Source organism: Miniopterus natalensis, chromosome 19 (assembly GCF_054644295.1).
Source record: "Miniopterus natalensis isolate mMinNat1 chromosome 19, mMinNat1.hap1, whole genome shotgun sequence".
Taxonomy (NCBI): Eukaryota; Metazoa; Chordata; class Mammalia; order Chiroptera; family Miniopteridae; genus Miniopterus; species Miniopterus natalensis.
Genome location: NC_142099.1, coordinates 36,006,331 through 36,026,874, shown reverse-complemented (window position 1 = coordinate 36,026,874; position 20,544 = coordinate 36,006,331). Strand labels below are relative to the sequence as shown.

Sequence of the window (20,544 nt, the reverse complement as noted above, 5' to 3'; positions counted from 1 at the left end):
GCCCCGCCTACTGCTGGACGCTGCGAGTAAGCTTCTGCCGCACTCCCTCGTCCTTATTGGCTGAGAGTAATCAAAGCTCCGCCCACCCTGTCGATGGGCCCGCCCCTTGACGCCGTGGCCCGGGGCGACGGAACACCGCCTACCTCTTTCTAGCGTCATCACTTCCGTTTCGTTGACAGGTAACCCGGAAGTTCAAGCCAATATCCAGCTAGGGTCCAAATACTCTATAGTTTACTTTATTTTTTTAAATATATCTTTATTGATTTCAGAGAGAGGTATGGAGAGGGAAAGAGAGAGAAACATCAATGATGAGAGAGTCATTGGTTGAGCCCGCAACCCGGGCATGTGCCCTGACCCGGAATCGAACCCCGATCGCCTGGATCCTAGGTCAACGCTCAACCGCTGAGCCACGCCCGGCTGGGCTCTATAGTTTACTTTAAAATAGGCACCTGTCCAGTTTTCAGTCACTGAAGCCTTACACCGTATGGCCTGTGTTACCTGAGTTTAAACGCACCGCAGAGTGTTACCTGTTCCTTCCGGATACGTATTCCGGAAACGAAACCCCGGGTAATGAAGCGGAAGTGATGTCAGAAGGCCCGGCGGGTCGGCTCGGAATGTGAGGGGACTGACTGGGCGGAGAAGTTTAGCCGGGGATTTCGAGCCGGACCGCCGGGAGAGGGGAGCCCCGGGGACAGGAAGCGTGAGAATCTTAGAGGTGAGTCCTGGCGCGGGCTGGCGGGACGAGGCGACGTCGACAGTGACGGAGGTCCAGGTTGGAGTTCGATGTCCAAGCTTTTGGATCTAAGGCTTGACCGGGTCCGAACTTCAGATGCGACTTCCCGGGACGGCAGAAGTTGACAGGAGTGTCCCTGCCTCTCCTGCCGCCTGTCGCCCACTCACCCCACACCCGCCGCCGCCCCCTGCTCGCGGTGTCGCCCACAGACCCCCGAGGCGCTGGTCCATTCCGCTCTGCATCTTCCCAGCGCGGCCTCGGGGCGCACTGCTCAATCGGAGGGACTTCGGAGACCCGCTTTCGCGGCAGCCGGAGGAGGGTGGGCGGGGAGGTAGTCACGGGAGCCGCGGGGCGGCGTATGGCCGGTGCTCATCGGCGAGTGCTCAGCGACCGTTTCTGAGGTGAAACCAGCCGCCCCCTGCTGCGCAGTTCATCACATATGATTAACATTGCATTAGTATCACCTTCCTCCCCACGTTCTCCGGTGGATCTTAGTCTATGCTGAAAGGCCAGCCATGTGTACAGTTCTGAAAGCACATGCTATGCCATTTTAATTTTATTGCTGAGAAAGTGCAAATTGAGTTATTATGAATATTTGTATTGTTAAACATCTAAACAGAAGCTCCTCTCTGATACACAGAGTGAGCAAATTGGTGTCAGTAATGTCTCCTAAGAAATTAATTGCTTTAAGATTTCTGTTGTAGTATCAATGGTGCAAGAGCCCCTACAATAGCTTAAATACTATTTCTGAACTAAATTCAGAACACACAGCCAATAATTTAGAGTATACTGGTGAGGGCAGTGAAGCAGAAATGCCATCCCTGATTTTTTTGAGACATTTGGCAACTTTAGCAATATCACCTGTTAAAAAAGCGATATGAGGGACACTCTCTTTCTAAATGCATGTTACTAAGTACAGAATAAGTAGAATATCATTTAAATTACAGGCACTTAGTGAATGTGTTTATATAGTATTGTTTTAATTCTTTAATTTTATACATTTTTAGGTTTTTCAGTAGAAGTGTTGGGGTGCATTTTCATTGGTTTAAAAATGACGACTCTTGAGAGTTTAGAAACTAAAGGTAAGTCTTCTTTTGATAACATTTATTTATTTATTTATTTAAATCTATATCTTTATTGCTTTCAGAGAGAGGAAGGGAGAGAGAAACATCAATGATGAGTCGTCCTTGATTAGCTGGCTCCTGCACGCCCCCTACTGGGGATCAAGCTCACAACCTGGGCATGTGCCCTGACCAGGAATCTACCTCCATCTCCTGGATCTTAGGTGGATGCTCAACCACTGAGCCATGTCTGGCCAGGCGTGACAACTTTTTTAAACATGACATTTATGATGATAGGAGGAAGGAATGTTTGAGCCAACTGAGTAAATCTCACAGAGCCCTGGGGAATCATCTGAGTCTCAGATCTCTTCGTGTTTATTGCATAATGCAATGTTTACATTTTAGTGCTTCAGATATACAATTGAAAATTAGCATCGTTTGGTATTAGGTGAGAACTACTGTCAAACATTTGGTGTAAAAGCAAAGTTTTACAGCTGTGTCCTCTGTCCACTAGAAGATTAAACAAGAAGATGGGCAATGAGCAGGTATAAAAGACCTCTTTCTTGTTGCATTGGCTTGCTGGGGCTGCAATAACAAAGTACCACAAACTGGTGCCATAAATAACATATTGTCTCACAGTTCTGGAGGCTGTAAGTTCAAGACTGAGGTGTTGGCAGGGCCATGGTCCCCCTCCAAGGGCACCAGGGAAGGATCTGTTCCAAGCCTCTCCTAGTTTCTGGTGGTTTTCCGGCAATTTTTGGTATTCCTTGGCATGATCACCCTGTCTTTACATTCACATGGCATCCTCCCTGTGTATTTCTCTGTGACAAAATTTTTCCTTTTGATAAGGGTATCAATCATATTGGATTAAGGGCTCACCCTACTCCAGTATGATCTCATCTTAACTAATTACATCTGCAATGACCCTGTTCCCAAATAAGGTCACATTCTGAGGTATGGAGAGCCTGAACTTCCACATTCGAATATTTGGGGAGATGCAATTCAAGTCATAACACTTGCTAACTACAGTAGTTACTATTTAGTCCTGCCTAGCTTGTTCTCTCTATAACTTTTCATACTGTTTACCATTCCCACATTTTGAAGTACTTTCTGTTCTTGGCTTCCATGACATCACTCCTATTTTCAGCCTTCTCTAGCCCTTCCCTGTCCAATGCACTAACAACATGTGGCTATTTGAGTTTAAATGAATACTTTTAAAAATTAAAAATTTAGTTTCTCAGTCACACTAGCCACATCACAGGTTCTCAGTAGCCACATGTGGCTGGTGGCTGTTGTATTAGAAAGTGCAGATGAAGGACATTTCCATCTTTAAAGAAAGTTCCACTGGACATCGCTGCTGTAGCCCTGTCTTCCCTGTTCCTTTTTCATCTTCCTCTTTGAAATATTGTTTTTTCAGCCTACTTTCTCTTCTCTCAAGGCTTCAGAGTTATTCTACAAGAATGACTTCCAAATATATCTTTAGCTCCGATGTTTTCCCTTGTGATTCAGACCCTCATAGCCCACTGCCCACCCCATCTTCACTTAACGTCAGTAACAGTCTTAGCATGTCACAAAGTGAACTCCTTGTTCAGGCTATGCTTGGATGGAGTGAGTTCTGGAGGTTGGGACTGTCAGTGTGAGATGGGCAACTATTTTCTGAAGCCAACTTTGTAGCAAGCAAACCTCCCACAGCAAATTCTTTAAGGGGGTTAAGTAAGGGGGGTTAAATATGTTTAGGAAGCAAGGGAGAGAAGAGGCCAATAAATATTTAGCTGAGCTTAATTCAGCTACATGCAGCGCATTTCAGAGTTACCAGAAGACTTTTATATTATTAGGATAAGCAAACCAGAGACTGTGATGAAAGTAATAAACTGGGGATTAATAGGAAATAAGAGCAATTAAATGGTAACTAATGTGAAAGCAGTTAGCATGGTGCTTGGTTAAAAAACAGAAACTAATACAATATTATCATTAGTGACTAAAAGTTAATTACTGCAAAGCCTCTGAAATTAAATTATTTTTATTGTTATTGCTTCTTTGTAATGAGGATTAGGATTTTACAGTACTTTCACATACATTGTTTCATTCGATCTTAATTTTGCAGTAAGCTAGGTAATTCAGCTCTTCCTCCTGTTCCTACTTAACATATGTTAAGTGTCCTTAGTGAACAAAAGGAACTTGTATCACATGGCCTGAGAAAAGGTGCACTTATCATGGTTGACATTTGTCAGCTGTCTGCACTTCCTGTAACTGACTCAGAAGATAACAGGATTGGTTTATAATGACAACTTTCCATGGAAGTTTGAGCAGTACTGTGGTGAGGGGGAGACATCCTTGCTGCTAGGGCTATTTCTGGAAGGGAAGCATGCACTATCCAGGAGCAATGAGAGGATTAGAGGCAAGGTTAAAATGAAAACTGAAGACATTAGAGTCGGGCAGTTTAGAGAAAGTAGACCAAATAGGAGAGACTAAGGCATTTAAACATTTATAATTCCATAAATAGACTAATTTTAATGCTAGTTCCCTGAGTAATAGGTATTAGGTGAAAAAGTATTCCATGGGCAGATAAATTTGGGAAATGCTGGATTAAAGGGGATTATACTGCAGGACCTCTCGGAGCCTTTAATGTACGAATGTACACTGAAGCTCTGAGCATTGCCCACAGCCTTTTGACCAGGGAACTCTAGTCATGAAGCCTGTGACAGGAAGAATGCTCAGATTCCACATCAGTAAATGTGGGCTTAACTCTTAAGTCCAACATCTATAACATAGTTTCTAATTTAATAGTAACTAACTAAACTATTAGGTAATATTGGTGACATTTAAAAGAATATTGATTTAAAATTACCAATTGATGATCCCTAATATGTTTAACTGTTTTATAGCTGAATCTGCATATGTTCTGAAAAATTTGTTGGCTATAACTGAGTTTTTTGCTAATGTCTTAGTGTAGAGGGAAAAAAATTACTGTTTTTAAATGAGTTAGTTATTGGATGTTAAATGAAATTTTCTAGGGAGTGTGATAAAGACAGTGAACTTCAGCAAGCACTAATTCATCTGTTCTGTGCCAAGCACCATTTCACTAAGCTGATGAGACAAAGACTAGGAGGCAGCCCAGCCTGGTGAGCTCCTAGCACTCTGGTCTGCACAGGAAGGGCTGGCTGGAAGACACCCTGGTGTTGTTGGCCTTGCTCTGAGGGCACCAAGGGAAGAGGAGTTAAGGTTAGGGTTTGCCCGAGGTTCCACAGTGTGTGGCAGTAGGGACTTGAGTTGCTTTGACTCCTAGTCTGGTGTTCTTTCTACTATACCATCATGCTGATTGAGGGTGTCTGTCTTCATAGATTTATACTTTTATGAAAAAAAGAGAAATGTTTAATAAACCACAAAATCATATTCTTTTTGCCTGAATATTCTAGAGCAGGGCTTGGAAATTCAGGCCCCTTCGGGCCTCCCGCGAACATTCAGTCAGTTTGATAATCAAGAGCACTAACCAAATCCCACCTAAGCCAAGAGTTATCCCAAGTCAAAAAGAATTCTGTTCTCTTTATTAGACCTACATTACCAAAAAAAAACTTTACTCAATTATTATAGTTTGAATTTCATCTATAAAATTTGGGGTTTTTTCTTCTTATATAAGTACATAATGTGCTCAATATTTATTTTCTGGCCCTTTACAGAAAAAGCTTGCCAACCCCTTTGTAGAGTATTGTTTATTCTTTCCCTGCCTTTCACCATCCTTGGGGAAGGTAAGAAGAGTGAGCCAGGAACCTTAGACATTTCATCTTGGGTAAATGATCACAGGTGGAAGTACTGTTGGTACACAATTGAACTGTTTTGTTGGTTCCCTTCAAAGAGTGGAGAGTAGTAGGGCTGATGTTTTGCTTTAGGTCAGCATTGCTCATAATTATGGAGCTGGCACCACACAGCATGGCCCTCCCACTTGAGAGAAGGTAATTGCTCATGAATGTGCCCTGGATTGTGCCAGTGCATGTGTAATAAAGGTTTCTATGTGTGTCATGAGGAAAAATAGAATTATGAAAGGTGAGCCCCCAGGTGAGGAGCTGTGAAGCCCTGACCCTGTGCTTGTGTGTACCGGTGAGCTGGAATCATGGTCGTTACTACAGGGAGCTGTCAGGTGATACATAGTACAAGACAGGGGCAGGAAAGAAACAAATATTTTTCTTATTTGACTGGAGCAAAGGCAGTGTCCTGGTGAGCAGAGCTTCCTTCCAGAAGTTGTCTGAACCAAAGACAGACAGCCAGGTTTGCTTATAATTTAGTTCACTTGAGCAAATTAATTTGGTAAACGTGTGGGGCAGTGCACCGAGCACTATGGAGGAAAGGAATGGGTGCCACCATTTATTAAATGCCTGCTACTTACTAGTGTGCCAGACACCTTATATCTGATCTTGAACTTAGGACACTGTACATGCAGCGGGTAAGGCCCAGTCTTTGTGGACAGACTAGTTAGAATTCTTCTGCCTCTCAGCACACTAGCTGTGTGGTGTGACCTTAGGGAAGTTCCTAGACCTCCTTGTGCCCCCCATTTTCCTCATAGATAAAACAGAGCTAATCATACCCACCACAGGGTGATTATAAGGATTAAATGAGTTACATGGAAAGTATTTAGAATAGTATTTGGCACATGGCAAGTCTTTTATAACTGTTGGTTATCTGTTACTTAATATTTTCTCATTCAATATTCAGATTTAATATTACCAAGATGTAAATATTATTTAATTAACTTCATGGAAGTTAAAACTGAAGCTAAGATCATTGTAGGATTTTCTCCAGGTAGGATTTTCTTCAGGTACCTGAATTCCAGGTGATGGAATTCAAAGCCAGATTTAACACCAGGTTCCTTCCACTTGTGTAGAGCATGATGCCTGCTCTTAATGTTCTTACCAGACTTACTGGGAAAGTGAGATTAGCACATACAAACCCTTAACATGATAACTTTGGTTCATGATTAAAGTTCAAACTGAATTTGAGACAGTAAGAGCCACATTCTTCAGAGAGTGGGCCAGAGCAGTTGGGAAGATTAAAAGCAAAGAGTGGAGTTGAAGCTGACTTCTTAGGGATAACTAAGAATCACAGTGAGTGACAAAAGAAGCCATTTAAGAGAATAAGACATGCCCAGCCGGCGTGGGTCAGCAGTTGAGCATCGACCTACAATCCAGGAAATCGGGGTTCATTCCTGGTCAGGGCACCTGCCTGGGTTGTGGGCTGGATCCCCAGTGGGGGGCGTGCAGGAGGCAGCCAATCAATGACTCTCTCATCATTGATGTTTCTATCTCTCTCTCCCTCTCCCTTCCTCTCTCTGAAATAAAGATATATTTAAAAAGAGAGAGAGAATAAGATAAAGATTAGGGTCCTAGGACTGAGAGTATTGAATAGTCCTGTTGGGTAGTTTGTGTGAAGCATTCTTTGCCAAGAGTTCAAAAAAACAGATAAATCTATTTTGAAGTTAATGGTTTCAAATATGCATACATATAGCTGATATTTATTATTTTACAGTTAGCTCACATTATTGAGTGTCTACAGCATGCCATGCTCTTGATCTCAGTGTGTTCTTTCTGACCACAACCCTGTAGCACAACTGCTACTATCTCCATTTTGCAGGTTAGGATGCCGAGATGCATGGAGGGTTAAGTTATTTACCTGAGGTCACACTAGGAAATGGAAGTCAGAGCCAAATACCCTGGTTCCAAATCTCCTGCATTTCTGCCAAGAGAGAAGCCATTTATTTAAGGGAGGCCTGAACCTGTAGGACATTGTGAATCTTTTTTTGACACGATTATTTTGAAAATTACTTTTCACCCTGAATTTTTCCATTCTTCTGAATGCCAGTAATTCTGAATGGAGGGTGAGGCATGTCTTGCCTTTTTCAGTATGTAGCTTATGTTTTGTGTTCCCTTTTTCAGTCACCCTGACTTCAACCCCAATCCGAGGAGCAGGAGATGGAATGGAAACTGAGGAGTCACCTAAGTCTGTTGAAGTCACCTCTGGAGTCCAGCCGATAAAGCCCCATGTCCTTCAGAGTCCACGAAAGAAAGCAGGGACATCAGAGAGCCCTGGAGTCCTGCAGCTGGGCAAGATCCTCACTGAGAGAGCGGTGGAAGTCGAAGCTGTGAGAATAGTAGTTCCCAAAGCTGCTATAACCCACGTTGTCCCCAAAAAGAATGTCAAGGTTAAGTCTCTCGGCCGTCAGTCAGAGGGGGCTTCAGAGGCGAGGCAGGAGCTCGCAGAGGCAAAGCACACCCTGGGGAAGCTCAAGGACTCTGAAAGGAGGCTGCTGCAGGACATAGAGGGCCTTTCCAACCAGCTCCGAGTGCAGACGGAGGTAAGCGCCACTGCGCCTCGGCTCAGCCACGCCTCACACCTGGCCCCCTGAGCCTGCAAGCTAGGGAACTCCATCTCCTCCTGGGAAAGCAGTTGTCACTCACTTTAGCTGTCACCTCTAGAATGCTACTTCTTAAATCGCGCGTTTTCCCTCGGGGCCTCGTGTAGAACTAGTGTATGTCAGGAACTAATCTCTAACCCACGTTGAAGAGGCGAGTGGGAGGTGCTTTGGGCAAAACACCTGTAAGCTGTAAAGAGGTTACAGTTGTAAACTTCCAGCCAAAGATGGACCCAGTCAGGCTTCGAAACTGACTCATTACCAAACCCTGTTGTAAGGGTCCATAAATTCCAGGTAGTTTGCCCTTGTATACATAATGCTCAGAATAAAGAGAAGGGTGGGCTAGTATTGGTCTCGTCATTGTAAATGGAAAACTGTCTGTGATGCTTGCTTGTATCTCTGTAACATTTACATCTTAGTAGGCGTTGCCTTGGCCTCTGCTTTTCCCCCATTAGACTACAATTTGTCTAACGGAGGTTAATCTTTGTGATACTGTGGTGAGTGGTTCTTTCCCAAATATATTTTAATATATTTTTAACAACTAATTTCTAATTATAAAGTTATCTGTAAACAATTTGCAAAATACAGAAAAACAAAGAAAATAGTGCCACCTTAGTTGTTAACAGAATATTCTGTTACAAATAGCCACAATTCTTCAGTGGCTGCACCATAAACTAGCACCTGTGATTAAACGTGTATGTTTTAACTTCTGCATTTTCAATATCAGTGTAAAGAATGTGCTTGGAGAGAATCCTGAATTGCTTCCTTTGCTTAAATTATTAAAAGGAAAAATCCTAGGGCCAAAGAAATTATTTTTTAAATGTTGAATAAGATTAAAAAAACCACATAAAACATTCACTGTCATATTTTTTAACAAAACTTACTGTTTAGTTTTCTAATTTTTCCCCTTTAGGTGTTGACTGGAAGCAGTTTATTATAAGAGGCTGTTTATCACCACATGGGCTATAGATAGAGTAGGTCTGGTTAGTATGTTCATATTATAAAGCTTAAATATTTAATATCACTTTTTGACCTATACCGTAAGTAAGAGGGGTCCAGATTACATAAAACAGTTTCTCTTCTGTTCACTCTGCTCCATTATAGTCCCTGATGCTCCTCTGAGCATGTTACATTGGTCATGTGCTCTTCTAGGTCAACCGTGAGTTAAAAAAGCTGCTGGTGGCCTCTGTTGGCAATGATCTTCAGTATCACTTTGAGCGTCTAGCCCGTGAGAAAAATCAGCTTATTTTAGAAAATGAAGCCCTAAGTCAAAATACAGCGCAGCTCGCAGAGCAGTTAGAACGTATGTCAATACAGTGTGACGTATGGCGAAGCAAATTCCTCGCGAGCAGGTATGTTCTATTTTAAATAGTGTTTCATTTTTTAGTTTTTGATCTATAAACTTTTTAACCCATAACACAAGAAAGTCGATTGTTAGTGTGAAAAATTCTGAGTCACATCGAAGTGCTTCTTACGTTATTTAGGATGTGGACTCTCCCTCCTGTGGATGGAAGCCGTCTCCCTCAGTGGAGAAGTGATAGCATCGGGACCTCCTCATTCCAGAATCCTAAATTACTGCTCTATAGGAGAAATCACTCCTGCTACAATATTTAATACCGAAACAAAATTGTAAAGTCGGACATCTAGTAAATACTGAAATCACAATAAAACAAACCAGATTATTTCTCTGGAGAACTCAAATGTCATTGCCACTCTGTAAAAGAGTGTTCTTTGTCCTTCATGCTCTATTCTCATAGTAGTAACATGTAACAGAGCTTCCCAGCCCTTTCTCTCCGTGCATAAATAGAGAAGGGTGACGCGTGTGGCCTAGTGGCCCATGGACACACAGAGTTGGGAAACTCTGCTAGAAACTCTGATTCTTTGTCTGTTTATCCCTCCTCCTTCCAACACTGAGTTGCTGGAGAACAGGATCAGGCGTTATCCAACTGTACGCCCCGTGCTTAGCCAGTGTTTCACACACAATATGCTTAATTAAAGCCAACCACCTGGCAACATCTCTCACAACCCAGAGGTTCCTAGGCTGAACTTTAAGAACCACTGATTGTGGTGAATAAATTCTAAGGAAAGTGTCTTTTCATGCCTTAATATCTGTGATACCTTCTAGTAACTGACTACTCTCTTAAAGTCCTTGATTTGTTTTCTAACTGTGCTAATATAGGATGCTATTTAGAGAAATGAACTTACTGTTTATTGTCTTAGAATGAAAGTTAATTAATTCTTGAACAGTTTAAGAGGCAGCAGATTATTGTAATATGTAACTTTTTTAACATCCTGATCAAAACTGACAGTAACATTCTAATGGCAGTAAAAATTATACTTTTTTGATATTTTAGTTGATTTAATCATTCATTATCAAAATTGTTTTATTTAAAGGAATTTAGTGGTTGCTGTGATTTGCGACTTTATTTTTAAGATTTTCAGCTGAATAAACATCCTTAAAATTTTGCTTCAGTTCCATCACTAGGGAACTGGTTAAATAAACTTTGGTACATCCAATAAGAAGAAAACATGAAGCTTTTTTTTTTTTTTTTTTAAGGGGATGAGATAGCTCTATATGTGCTAATATGAAAAACTCACCAAGATAAACTATTAGGTGGGGGGGAAAGCGAGGTATAGAAAAGTTTCTATTAAATAATCTCATTTTTGTAAATAAAAAGAATATATTTATTTTTAACACATGCTTTTATGTTGAATATACATAAATTTATTTCTGGAAAAATGTCTAAGAAACGTTTTTGGTCACATATAAAAGCAGGGTGGGGACTCTGGACAGGAGGGAAGGCCTAGGTTTTCTTCCATAGAAACTTTTCTGTGTTATTTTAATATTTTTCTTAGAGCAAAGAGGTCACTGGATGGTAGGAAAATAGTGCACTTTTGTTTTCCTCTAAACTGTTTTGTATTTAAAATATTTGGTTAACATTATTTTTTTCAAAATTTGATCAATCTGGAGGAAGATTGATGTACATTTCAAAAATCACTATTTATAAGGAAAGTCCCTTCCCTTTGTCGTTTTGTAAATATTTTAATTGAATCCCTTCAGTGAGTCTCAGCTTGTAACCATTTAAAATGATTTTTAGTGAAGATTCAAAAACTGGGAAGAAATTTGACTATGTTAAATCTTCTGTGAAGCTTTTGAAAATGATAGTCGCCAAGGTCATATATTAACTTTGCAATGTGTTGTCATCGGACAATTTATAGGTAAGGTTTCAATCTCTTCCAGGGTTATGGCAGATGAGTTAACCAACTCCAGGGCAGTTCTGCAGCGCCAGCACCGTGACACAGAGGGTGCTCTACGGGACCTCCTGAGCGAACGGGAGCAGCTTCGCCAGGGAATGAGAGCCACCCACAAGTATGGCCCTTGTTTACATCCTGGACTCTCCTGCGTTCTCCTGCACTTCCTGTTCCTGTGACAGTTCTGTAGTGTTGCTGCATTTAATAACCTGTTGAGCATATACTTTGAGTAGCATTTCAAAATAGATGGCCAGGAGAGGGAGGAAGACTGAAAAATAAAAGGTCCGCCTCTTACCTTCTTAACTGGGGAGAGAATTAGTTATATCTATAAAAGAAGAACTCCCTGGATTTAAAGATCATTTTTTAAATATTTGCAACACTTCTGTATAACTTTTGGTAGACAGAGACTGTACCTGTTCTTCCTGTAGAAGAAGATCTTTCTGAGGACCACTCTACAGAATTAGAGCTTGTTATCATGTCCATGTGTGCCAGAACTGTCAAAATTGATGGTCTTCCTTAAAAGTGCTTTGTGCTTCTATATAATTGATTTATTGCAAATCAGATCAGTACAGGTCAAGAGGAAATCATAGGGGAAATTGGAAGAATGAAAACTCAGTATATCAAAATATCAGATTTTGTGGGAGGCAACTAAAGCACTGTTTAGAGGGAAATTTATCATTTTATTTATTTATTTATTTACTTACTTACTTACTTATTCTCATTTATTTTCCATTGCTTTTTTCAGAGAGAGGGGAAGGGAGGGAACAAGGAGGAGAGAGAGAGAGAGAGAAAGAAACATCAGTGTGAGAGAGACAAATCGACTGGTTGCCTCCCGCACATTTCCTGACCGGGGTCGGGGAGAGAGCCCCCAACTGCGATCTCCTGGATCATAGGTCAGTGTTCAAGCACTGAGCCACACCAGCTGAGCAGGGCTATAACTTTAAGTGCTTATCTTAGAAAAGAACAAAGGTCTTGTCAGGGATCTAAGCTTCCTCAAGAAACACAGAGAGCAAATAAAGCAAAAGAAGAAAACAGTAGGATGAGAGCAGAAATAATAAAAATAGAAAGCCAAATGCTGCTTCTCTGAAAAGATAAAATTAAGAAATCTCAGTATAATCAGGGAAAAAAATACACATGACCAGTATCAGGAATGAGAAGGAGGGGGCTGCACTGCAGATTCTACAGACACAAAAAGATAACAGGGGCACATTGTGAACAACTCTGTGCCAATAAATTCAACAGCTTAGATGAAATGGACAGACTCCTTAAAAGATACGAACTACCAAAGGGTGCTCGGGAACAGATAGCCTGACTAGCACAACCTATTAAAACAGTTGTATTTATAGTTAAACACCTTCTAGTAAATGAAACCCCAGGACTAGAAGGGTTCACTAGTGAATACTAGCAAATGTCTCAGGAAGAAACAAAACCAAATTTACACAAAGTCTTCTAGGAAAGAGAGAAGGAAGGAACACTTTCCCATTCATTATATGAGGCGAGCATCATCTTGATACCAGAACCAGACAGACACTGCAAGAGGACCACAGACCAATATCCTTCATGAACATACATGCAAAAATCCTTAACAGAATTTTAACGAATCAAATCCAACCATATACAGTTACGTGCTGCATGAAGACATTTTGGGCAATGATGGACCTACAGTGGTCACATAAAATTATAATGGAGCCTAGTGACGTGGTGGCCATCATAAGGTTGGCTCACATGCTTGTGATGCTGGTGAAAACAAACTTAGTGCACTGCTGGTCACATACAACACGACCAGTCCCTTTACTGATGATCCTAAATGACGGCGTTACTACTCTGTGTATTTCCTATACTATACTTTTTTATCATTACTTTAGAGTGTACTCTTTCCACTTAGAAACAGTTTGCTGTCAGTACGCCACGTTGCGCCAGCAGCAGCCTCATTCAATATCTCTTTATTGCATCATTTTCTCTTGTGCTTGATTTAATCTCGTGTTGTACAGTAACCTGCTATACAAGTTTATAGCCCAGGAGCAATAGGCTGTACCATACAGCCCAGGTGTGCAGCAGGCTGTACCATCTAGGTGTGTGTAAGTTCACTCTATGACCACAGTGATGAAATTGTCTAACAACGCATTTCTCAGAAGATACCCCGTCATTAAGTGGAGCATGACTGTATAAAAAAGGTTTATACATCATGCCCAAGTAAGTTTTAGCCTAGGAATTGTAGGTTGGTATGTCATTCAAAATCAATTAATGCAACTCACCAGAAAAGAAATACCATATGAACATCTCAATAGGTGCACAAATCAAACCAGTGCTTCTATATAACTGAGTGTACTAGTATATTTTACCTATACTAAAATGTGAGAACAGAAGAGTACTGTTAAGTGATTTCTAGATAATAACCTAATAAATCAATACGTGCTTTCTGGAATCTATTACAAAAGATACGTGATTTCAGAAATATGTTTCTCATTCATTGAATAGTCCTGATTTTCTATTTTGTTCTCTTACTAATGTTCAGTGTTCATGTGTGTTCTGTGCAGATTATTGGAGGAGCTCTTAGTTTCCTTGCAGTGGGGAAGAGAGCAAACCTACTATCCCAGTACTCAACCTCAAAGCACAGCGGAACTAGCATTAACAAATCACAAGTTGGCAAAAGCAGTAAATGCTCATCTTCTGGGAAATGTTGGAACTAACAGTCAAAAAAAGATTCCTCCAACAGTTGAATTCTGCAGCACCCCAGCAGAAAAAATGGCTGAAACGGTAAAACATTTTTTGCATGATCTGTGGAATTTCTAACACTGTCTCTCACTGAAGGTGGCATGTTCTAGTGGAAAGTGCTTGGCACTGGGGGTTCAGGGATATGGGATCTAAACACAATTCTCATGCAAACGAACTTGTGATCTTGAAAATTATTTCCTCTCTGAGCTTTAATTTTCTCGAATATGATTATTCTGTTGTTAAGGAGAAAACTGTAATTGTCTTGAAAGAGAGCCTGTTTTAGCCTTTTCTTGAGTTCATTTTGATATGAAAACTGTAGAATTATTTCTAACTTAGTAATCATGAGTAGATAATTACTTTGATCTAAGAAATTGTAATTCCCACATGTAGATGTGAATGTGCCAAATACTGCAGAATCATAGAGTGTAGACTTGGTACATACAGTCCTGGGTGAATTCAGGGTTCACGTAGGTGACCTGCCAAATACTGTGGTCTCACAGTTCTATGAGCACAACCAAGTTCACTTCCATTGCATTTCAGTATTCAACTCCCATGCTCCAGTCTTAGCCCTTGTCATTAACTAGAACTGTTCCACTGTTAAAATCTTCAACTCAGCACCCGTGCAATGATCTGTGATCTTAACTTTTCTTCCCAGCTCTGATTCCTTCATTCTGATGAACCCATTTCTTAATTGCATCATAATTTTCCCCCTATGATCCCTGCATTTTTTTCTTCATTTCATCAGCTCACTGTGCTGGCTTTTTTCTTGCCGTAGCTTGCAAAGTCCCTTTGTCTCTTACCTTCTCCTGGGTACCCAGAAGACTGCAGTCCTATGTCAGTTCAATTGTCTGTCTTCTTTGTTTCTGTACCCACCAAACTCATCAGCAGGTGACTTTGGTTCCTTACATACAGAAGAAAAAGAGGGCAGAGGCAGAAAGCTCCATCAAGGTCCCACTTGATATCTAGATGCCTGTCTGTATGGCAACCAGCCTTCCATACATACCTCTTTCTGGAAAAGGTGTCGCCTCCTCTTTAGAGCTCAGCTCCCCTCCAAGCTCAGCAGGCCTCCCCCCAACAGTTACCCCTTCTCTCTGCTGGCTCTGTTTCTGGCTTACAAACATACCCAGGTGTCCATCATCTAAAAAGAAGAATCTTCCCTCTGCACTAAGTTCTCTGCAGATGGCCTTATCACCTTCCCTTCGCAATCAAGAGTCTTAGACAAGCTGACTGTACTCGTTGCTTACATACCGTCCACTCCTCAATTCCTCCTTTCTGCTTATCCTAGTAGACTTCCAGCTCCACTATTCTCAGAGTCCCCTTACAAAGGCCATGAATGTTTAATGACTGTGTTGTCATAGTTTACTACATGTCACTTCTGTGACTACTCTTTCTTGGCCCCCATGTGACGTCTGGGACCCTTCTTTCTCAGGCTGTGGGGCAGAGGCATCCTCTCCCTGGGCCCGCTCCTGAGCTTTTCTTCCCATGACAGACATTCCCTATTCTCTGGGGACAACCCTTTTCCCATAGCTTTCTGCTTATGACTTTAACTGAGACTCTTTTTGAGCTCAGAAGACATATCCAGGGAGATATCTCCATTTGTTTGTTCCAAAAACAGCTAAAAATAGAACCGCCTCTGTTCTCCTTGCTTTTGTATTCGTGTCCTACCCCTTCCAAGGAGGAGGAGACGGAAACCCAGCTGCTTCCTCTCCACTGCCCCCCACCCTAGTGACCTATACCTACTATGTAGGGGTGCTCTGAGGGTTCCATAAAGTAAGGCATATGAAGCCCACAGTAGATTCCAGCATAGTGTAATTTCTCAGTCCTGTTGGTTTTAAAAATCCTGTTAGTTCTCTCTAATTTGTTCTCTCTCCCAAGTCCAGCCACTGACCTCCAACCTGGACTGTTGCAATAGCCTCCTTACCAATATCCCTGCCTGCTTTTCACTTGCCAGAGTTATTTCAAAAATGCCAACCCCCCCCCGCCAAAAAATGTCAGTGCATTCGTCCTGGTACTCCTGCTCAGACAGCTCCCAGGCTCCCTTACTGAATTCGTGTAGAAGGATTTTCATAATCTTTACTCCATTTTCCCTCCTCAAGGGTCATTTCCCAGGTGTACCCCCCTCACAAATACACACAATTGACATTCCAGTTGACCACTTTCTATTCCACAGATAGGCCATTGTCTCTCACCCGCCTGTCCATACTATTCCTTCTGTCTCGACCGTCCTTCCAGCACCTCTGTACCTTGAAGAATCAGCCCTCCCTGAATCCCACTGGCAAACCTAGATGTTCCTTCCTCCAGGCTTCCATTGCATTTTGTGTATATTTATTATAGCTCTTGACCATGTAAAATTGCCGTTGTTTGATTCCCCAAACTGTAAGCTTTCTAAGGTCAGGGGCTCTGTCTGATATGTCTTCAAGGTCTGGTAGAATCCTTGGCACATAGTAGATACCGAGCTGTTTACTAAATGAATCAGCACCTAAAACTAAACTCCTCGCCTTCATCCTTTCATTCCCCTTCTCTATTCTCTTTGTTGGAAGTTGTGTCACTGCCACTGTGGTTGCCGCCCCTAGCGTCTGGTAGAGCTGCCTGCTCCTTTCCTGAGGCACTCCCTTCCCTTGGCTCAGGGAACCAGGGCTTTTCCCAGTTCCTTTCCGATTGCACTGCCGCCTCCTCTCCATAACCCACCCTCGTCACTTGGTGATAGTCGGGAGAAGGTGAACGTGAGAGGCAGGGACCACAAGCCAGCGTTATCATGTTATCCTTGCTCTCGCTTGACGTTTTTCAACCCAAAGTTCCTCCTGTGGTGGGTCTCAGTAAGCGAAGCAGAATTAGGAGAGTCAGAGCAGAAGAGTTAGGGAGCGTGGTGTCCATGAAACTCAAGAAACAAGAACATGACGTGAGCATGAAATACTGCATGTAAATTAGTAAGAAATGAAAAGTCTTTGATTCTTTTAAGTAATGATCAAAACCTTTGAAGTAGGATTTCAATAGAGGCATCCAGGTAGAATCCTGATTTCAAGCAGCTACATGAAAAACTGAAGAAGGAAGGAGGTGGGTACTTTTTATTAAGGATCAAAACAGACGTCACATAAGGTAGAATTGATGTAACCTTATCTTCTATATTTTCACCAGTATCCATAAGAGAATATTCATTTCTTCATTTTAAAGAAATAGGTCAACTAGGTGATGTAATAACTGGACTTCATTGTTAAATTTAGAACCTTCTGAGAAAAGGGATAAGTTCTCTCATCAATCAAGTTCCGTATTCAGATGTTATTTTTATGGTAGTTACATACTAATGAAATGGAGCTTTATAGGTAGTTATACCTCAATAAAACCTGCATACACCTGACATTACTGCTTATTTTCCTTTAGGTTCTTCGCATGGACCCAGCTACCTGCACAGAAAGCTCACCTGATAATCTATTTTCTGAGTCTTCACCAACCACTTTACTTGCTACAAAGAAAAATATTGGGCGATTTCATCCCTATACTAGATATGAAAATATAACTTTCAATTGCTGCAACAGGTGCCAGGGGGAGCTTATTGCCCTTTAACTAGAGCGTGGAGGCATGCTGCAGGCCCTTGCTGCTACCAGGAGTCATTATTATTCGGAGCTGGGTGCCTATAATGTAGAAGTAATCTCACTTTCTATTTAAATCATGTATGTTCCCAAAGACGTGTCATGTACTAGACTCCAGATTACCCTTTCTCAAAAAATGTCTCAGGGTAAGAAAAGAAGGAAACTGCAAATATACCTAAAGTAGAGAATGCTTTCCAGACATCACAATGCTTTTCCTAAAGGATCCAAAAGGGAAAACATTATGTACCTTCGTTTAGGCCCCAAATTATTGTTTATCTTGCTATATATTTATATGAGATTTAATTTGTTACCCGAAATCAGTGATTGGCAAACTAATCATGGGCTGCCAAGCCCATTCACTTACTGTTGTCTGCGGTGGGCTCTTGTAGTACACAGTAGAGCTGTGTAGATGAAATGGGGCTGCAAAGCCTAATATATTTACTACCTGCCCTTTACAGTTTTCTGACCCCTACTCTAGAGGGGTAATTGGCAGAGGGGTTGGGGAAAGGAGTGTTTTTTCTATTGTAGGTGAATTTTGAGGAGGGGGCTACAAAGGAGGCTTAGGAAGTACTATAGGTGAAGGGACAAATCTTTTAAAAATAAGTACTATATATTAGGAAAATTAGAAATATTTTACAGCCCCATGAACATGTGCTTCAGCAAAATGTGTTCTCAGGTTGCTTTTGTGCAGGGGATTCCATATTTTGAGTGGATGCCACTTGGCATATATAAAATAGATTCTAACTATTGAGTTCATTTGGGCAAAGCAACAAAAATTTCCAATTTCATATTTAAAAATATGGTGGAGAAAGTAGGATCTTTCTAGAATACTATACAAACTCAAAAATGCAATCCATCAATTAAGTTATATTATGTAATATCTATTGTTTATTTATGATGGACAATCACAAAATACCCTTTTATAGGTCTTTAAAAACATCCATAAAATGTTTATACCAAATTATACTAATTAGTTACAGAAGTGCCTGTCAATAGAGAAATCCTCAAAAATCTGGTCAAAGTACAATATATTTTAATGTCAACCTAATGATTTTTTTTTTGGTCTGATTCATCTGAGTTATATTTATAATTTGATGTGGCAATAAATTTCTCTGTCTTCTTTATTCAGTATTGTATTTTTTGCCCAGAATGATGTATTTCAATTCAAGTCTTCATCTATCTTATAGTATTTACGCTCATTCTTCAGCCTTTCCTTTAGCTTTACTTAGTATAAAACTTAGAAGAAAACAGAGGAGAAGCTTCATGTTGTGGGTTTGGCAGTGATTTCTCAGATAAGACACCAGAAGCACAGGCAACAAAAACAAATAAAAAAGATAAATTGAACTTCATCAAAATTAAAAACTTTCGTACATCAGAGGACACACTATCAACAGGAAAAAAAGGCTACCCACAGAATGAGAGAAAATATTTGTAAACCATATATCCAATACAGGTCCAGCGTCAGAATAAATAAAGAACTACACCTCAATAACCAAAACACAACCCAGTTTTTAAAATGGGCAAAGGACATAAATAGGCATTTCTCAAAAACTATACTAATGTGCAATAAGAACATCAAAAAATGCTCAATATCACCAGTCCTTAGGGAAATGCAAATTGGGCACTTCACACCCACTGGGATGGCTATTACCAAATAAGCAAAATACTGAGGTAAGGGTGTGGGAACATGAAATGGTGCAAACACGACTGAAGACAGTATGTCAGTTCCTCAAAAAAGTAAATATAATTATCACATGACCCAGCAATTCCACTCCTAGGTAGGTACCCAAAAGAGTTGAAAGCAAGGAGTCAAATAGGTATTTGTATCCCAGTGTTCACAACGGCCTTACCCACAACGGCCAAAAGGTGGAAGGAACAGGTGTCCCCTGATGGATGAATGCATAGGCCAGCTGTGGTACATATGCAGGGAATAGTCAGTCTTACAAAGGAATAAATCTGATAGATGCTAGGGCATAGGTGAATCTTTAAGACATTACACTAAGTGAAACAAAAGGGCAAATAGTGTGTATGATTCCACTTATATGAGGTACCTGAAATAGTCAAATCAGAGGTGGAAGGGGGAATAGTGTTTTAGCAGGGCTCAGGGGAAAGCAGGATGGGGAGTTCTTGTTTAGTAGGTACAGAGTTCCATTTGGGATGAAAAATTATGGAGATGGAAAATAGTGATGGTTGTACAATAATATAAATGTACTTAATGCCACTGAATTGTACATTTTAAAAAATGGTGAATTTTATATCATATACATTTTACCACAATAAAAAAATTGGGGCCCTCTTGTAATCTCAGACTGGCAGCACACTTATGCAAGGGTTGGTTTAAGTGTCAGTGATAACAACAAAGATAACAATTAATTGTACTAAACAATAAAAGAAAAAGGGAGAAATCAACAACCTAACATTACACTGTAAGGAACCAGAGAAAGGGCAGCCAACCCAGAGCCCGCAGGGGGAACGGACCGGAATTAGAGCAGGAATACACAGCGAGCAGGAAAACGAGAGGGTCCAGGTCCAGGGAGCCGAAAGCAGGCTCTTGGGAAAGGTCCACAAAGCTGGCAAACCTGTCGCCAGACTAAGTAAGAAGAGAGGATACAAATAGGTTGGAAGTGAGGGGGACAGTGTTCCCAACCTCCTGTAAACAAAAGGGGCAATCGCACAGAAATGACCAAGAGAAAATTGGTGAAGTCCGAGGAACAAAAATGACCAAATCTGACTCAGAAAGAAACAAAATACGAGCAAACCCATAACGATGGATTAAATCGGCATCAAAACCCCCCA

General features: G+C 41.1%; 1 protein-coding gene across 1 annotated transcript; it reads left to right on the top strand.

Moving 5' to 3' along the window:
• Nucleotides 1-615: 615 nt before the first annotated feature.
• BLZF1 (basic leucine zipper nuclear factor 1) lies at nt 616-18,872 on the top strand. The gene is made up of 7 exons (XM_016202375.2): nt 616-715; nt 1,741-1,815; nt 7,719-8,137; nt 9,347-9,546; nt 11,436-11,564; nt 13,984-14,203; nt 17,540-18,872. Exons 2-7 carry the CDS (start codon nt 1,785-1,787, stop codon nt 17,720-17,722), a joined length of 1,182 nt encoding a protein of 393 aa, XP_016057861.2. The 5' UTR covers nt 616-715; nt 1,741-1,784; the 3' UTR covers nt 17,723-18,872.
• The last annotated feature ends 1,672 nt before the right edge of the window (nt 18,873-20,544 follow it).

Coding starts and splice junctions, on each gene's coding strand:
- BLZF1 (XM_016202375.2), top strand. CDS start 1,785: ATGACGACTCTTGAGAGTTTAGAAACTAAAG. Junction 9,547..11,435: donor AGCAAATTCCTCGCGAGCAG/GTATGTTCTATT, acceptor AATCTCTTCCAG/GGTTATGGCAGATGAGTTAA. Junction 14,204..17,539: donor CAGAAAAAATGGCTGAAACG/GTAAAACATTTT, acceptor ATTTTCCTTTAG/GTTCTTCGCATGGACCCAGC.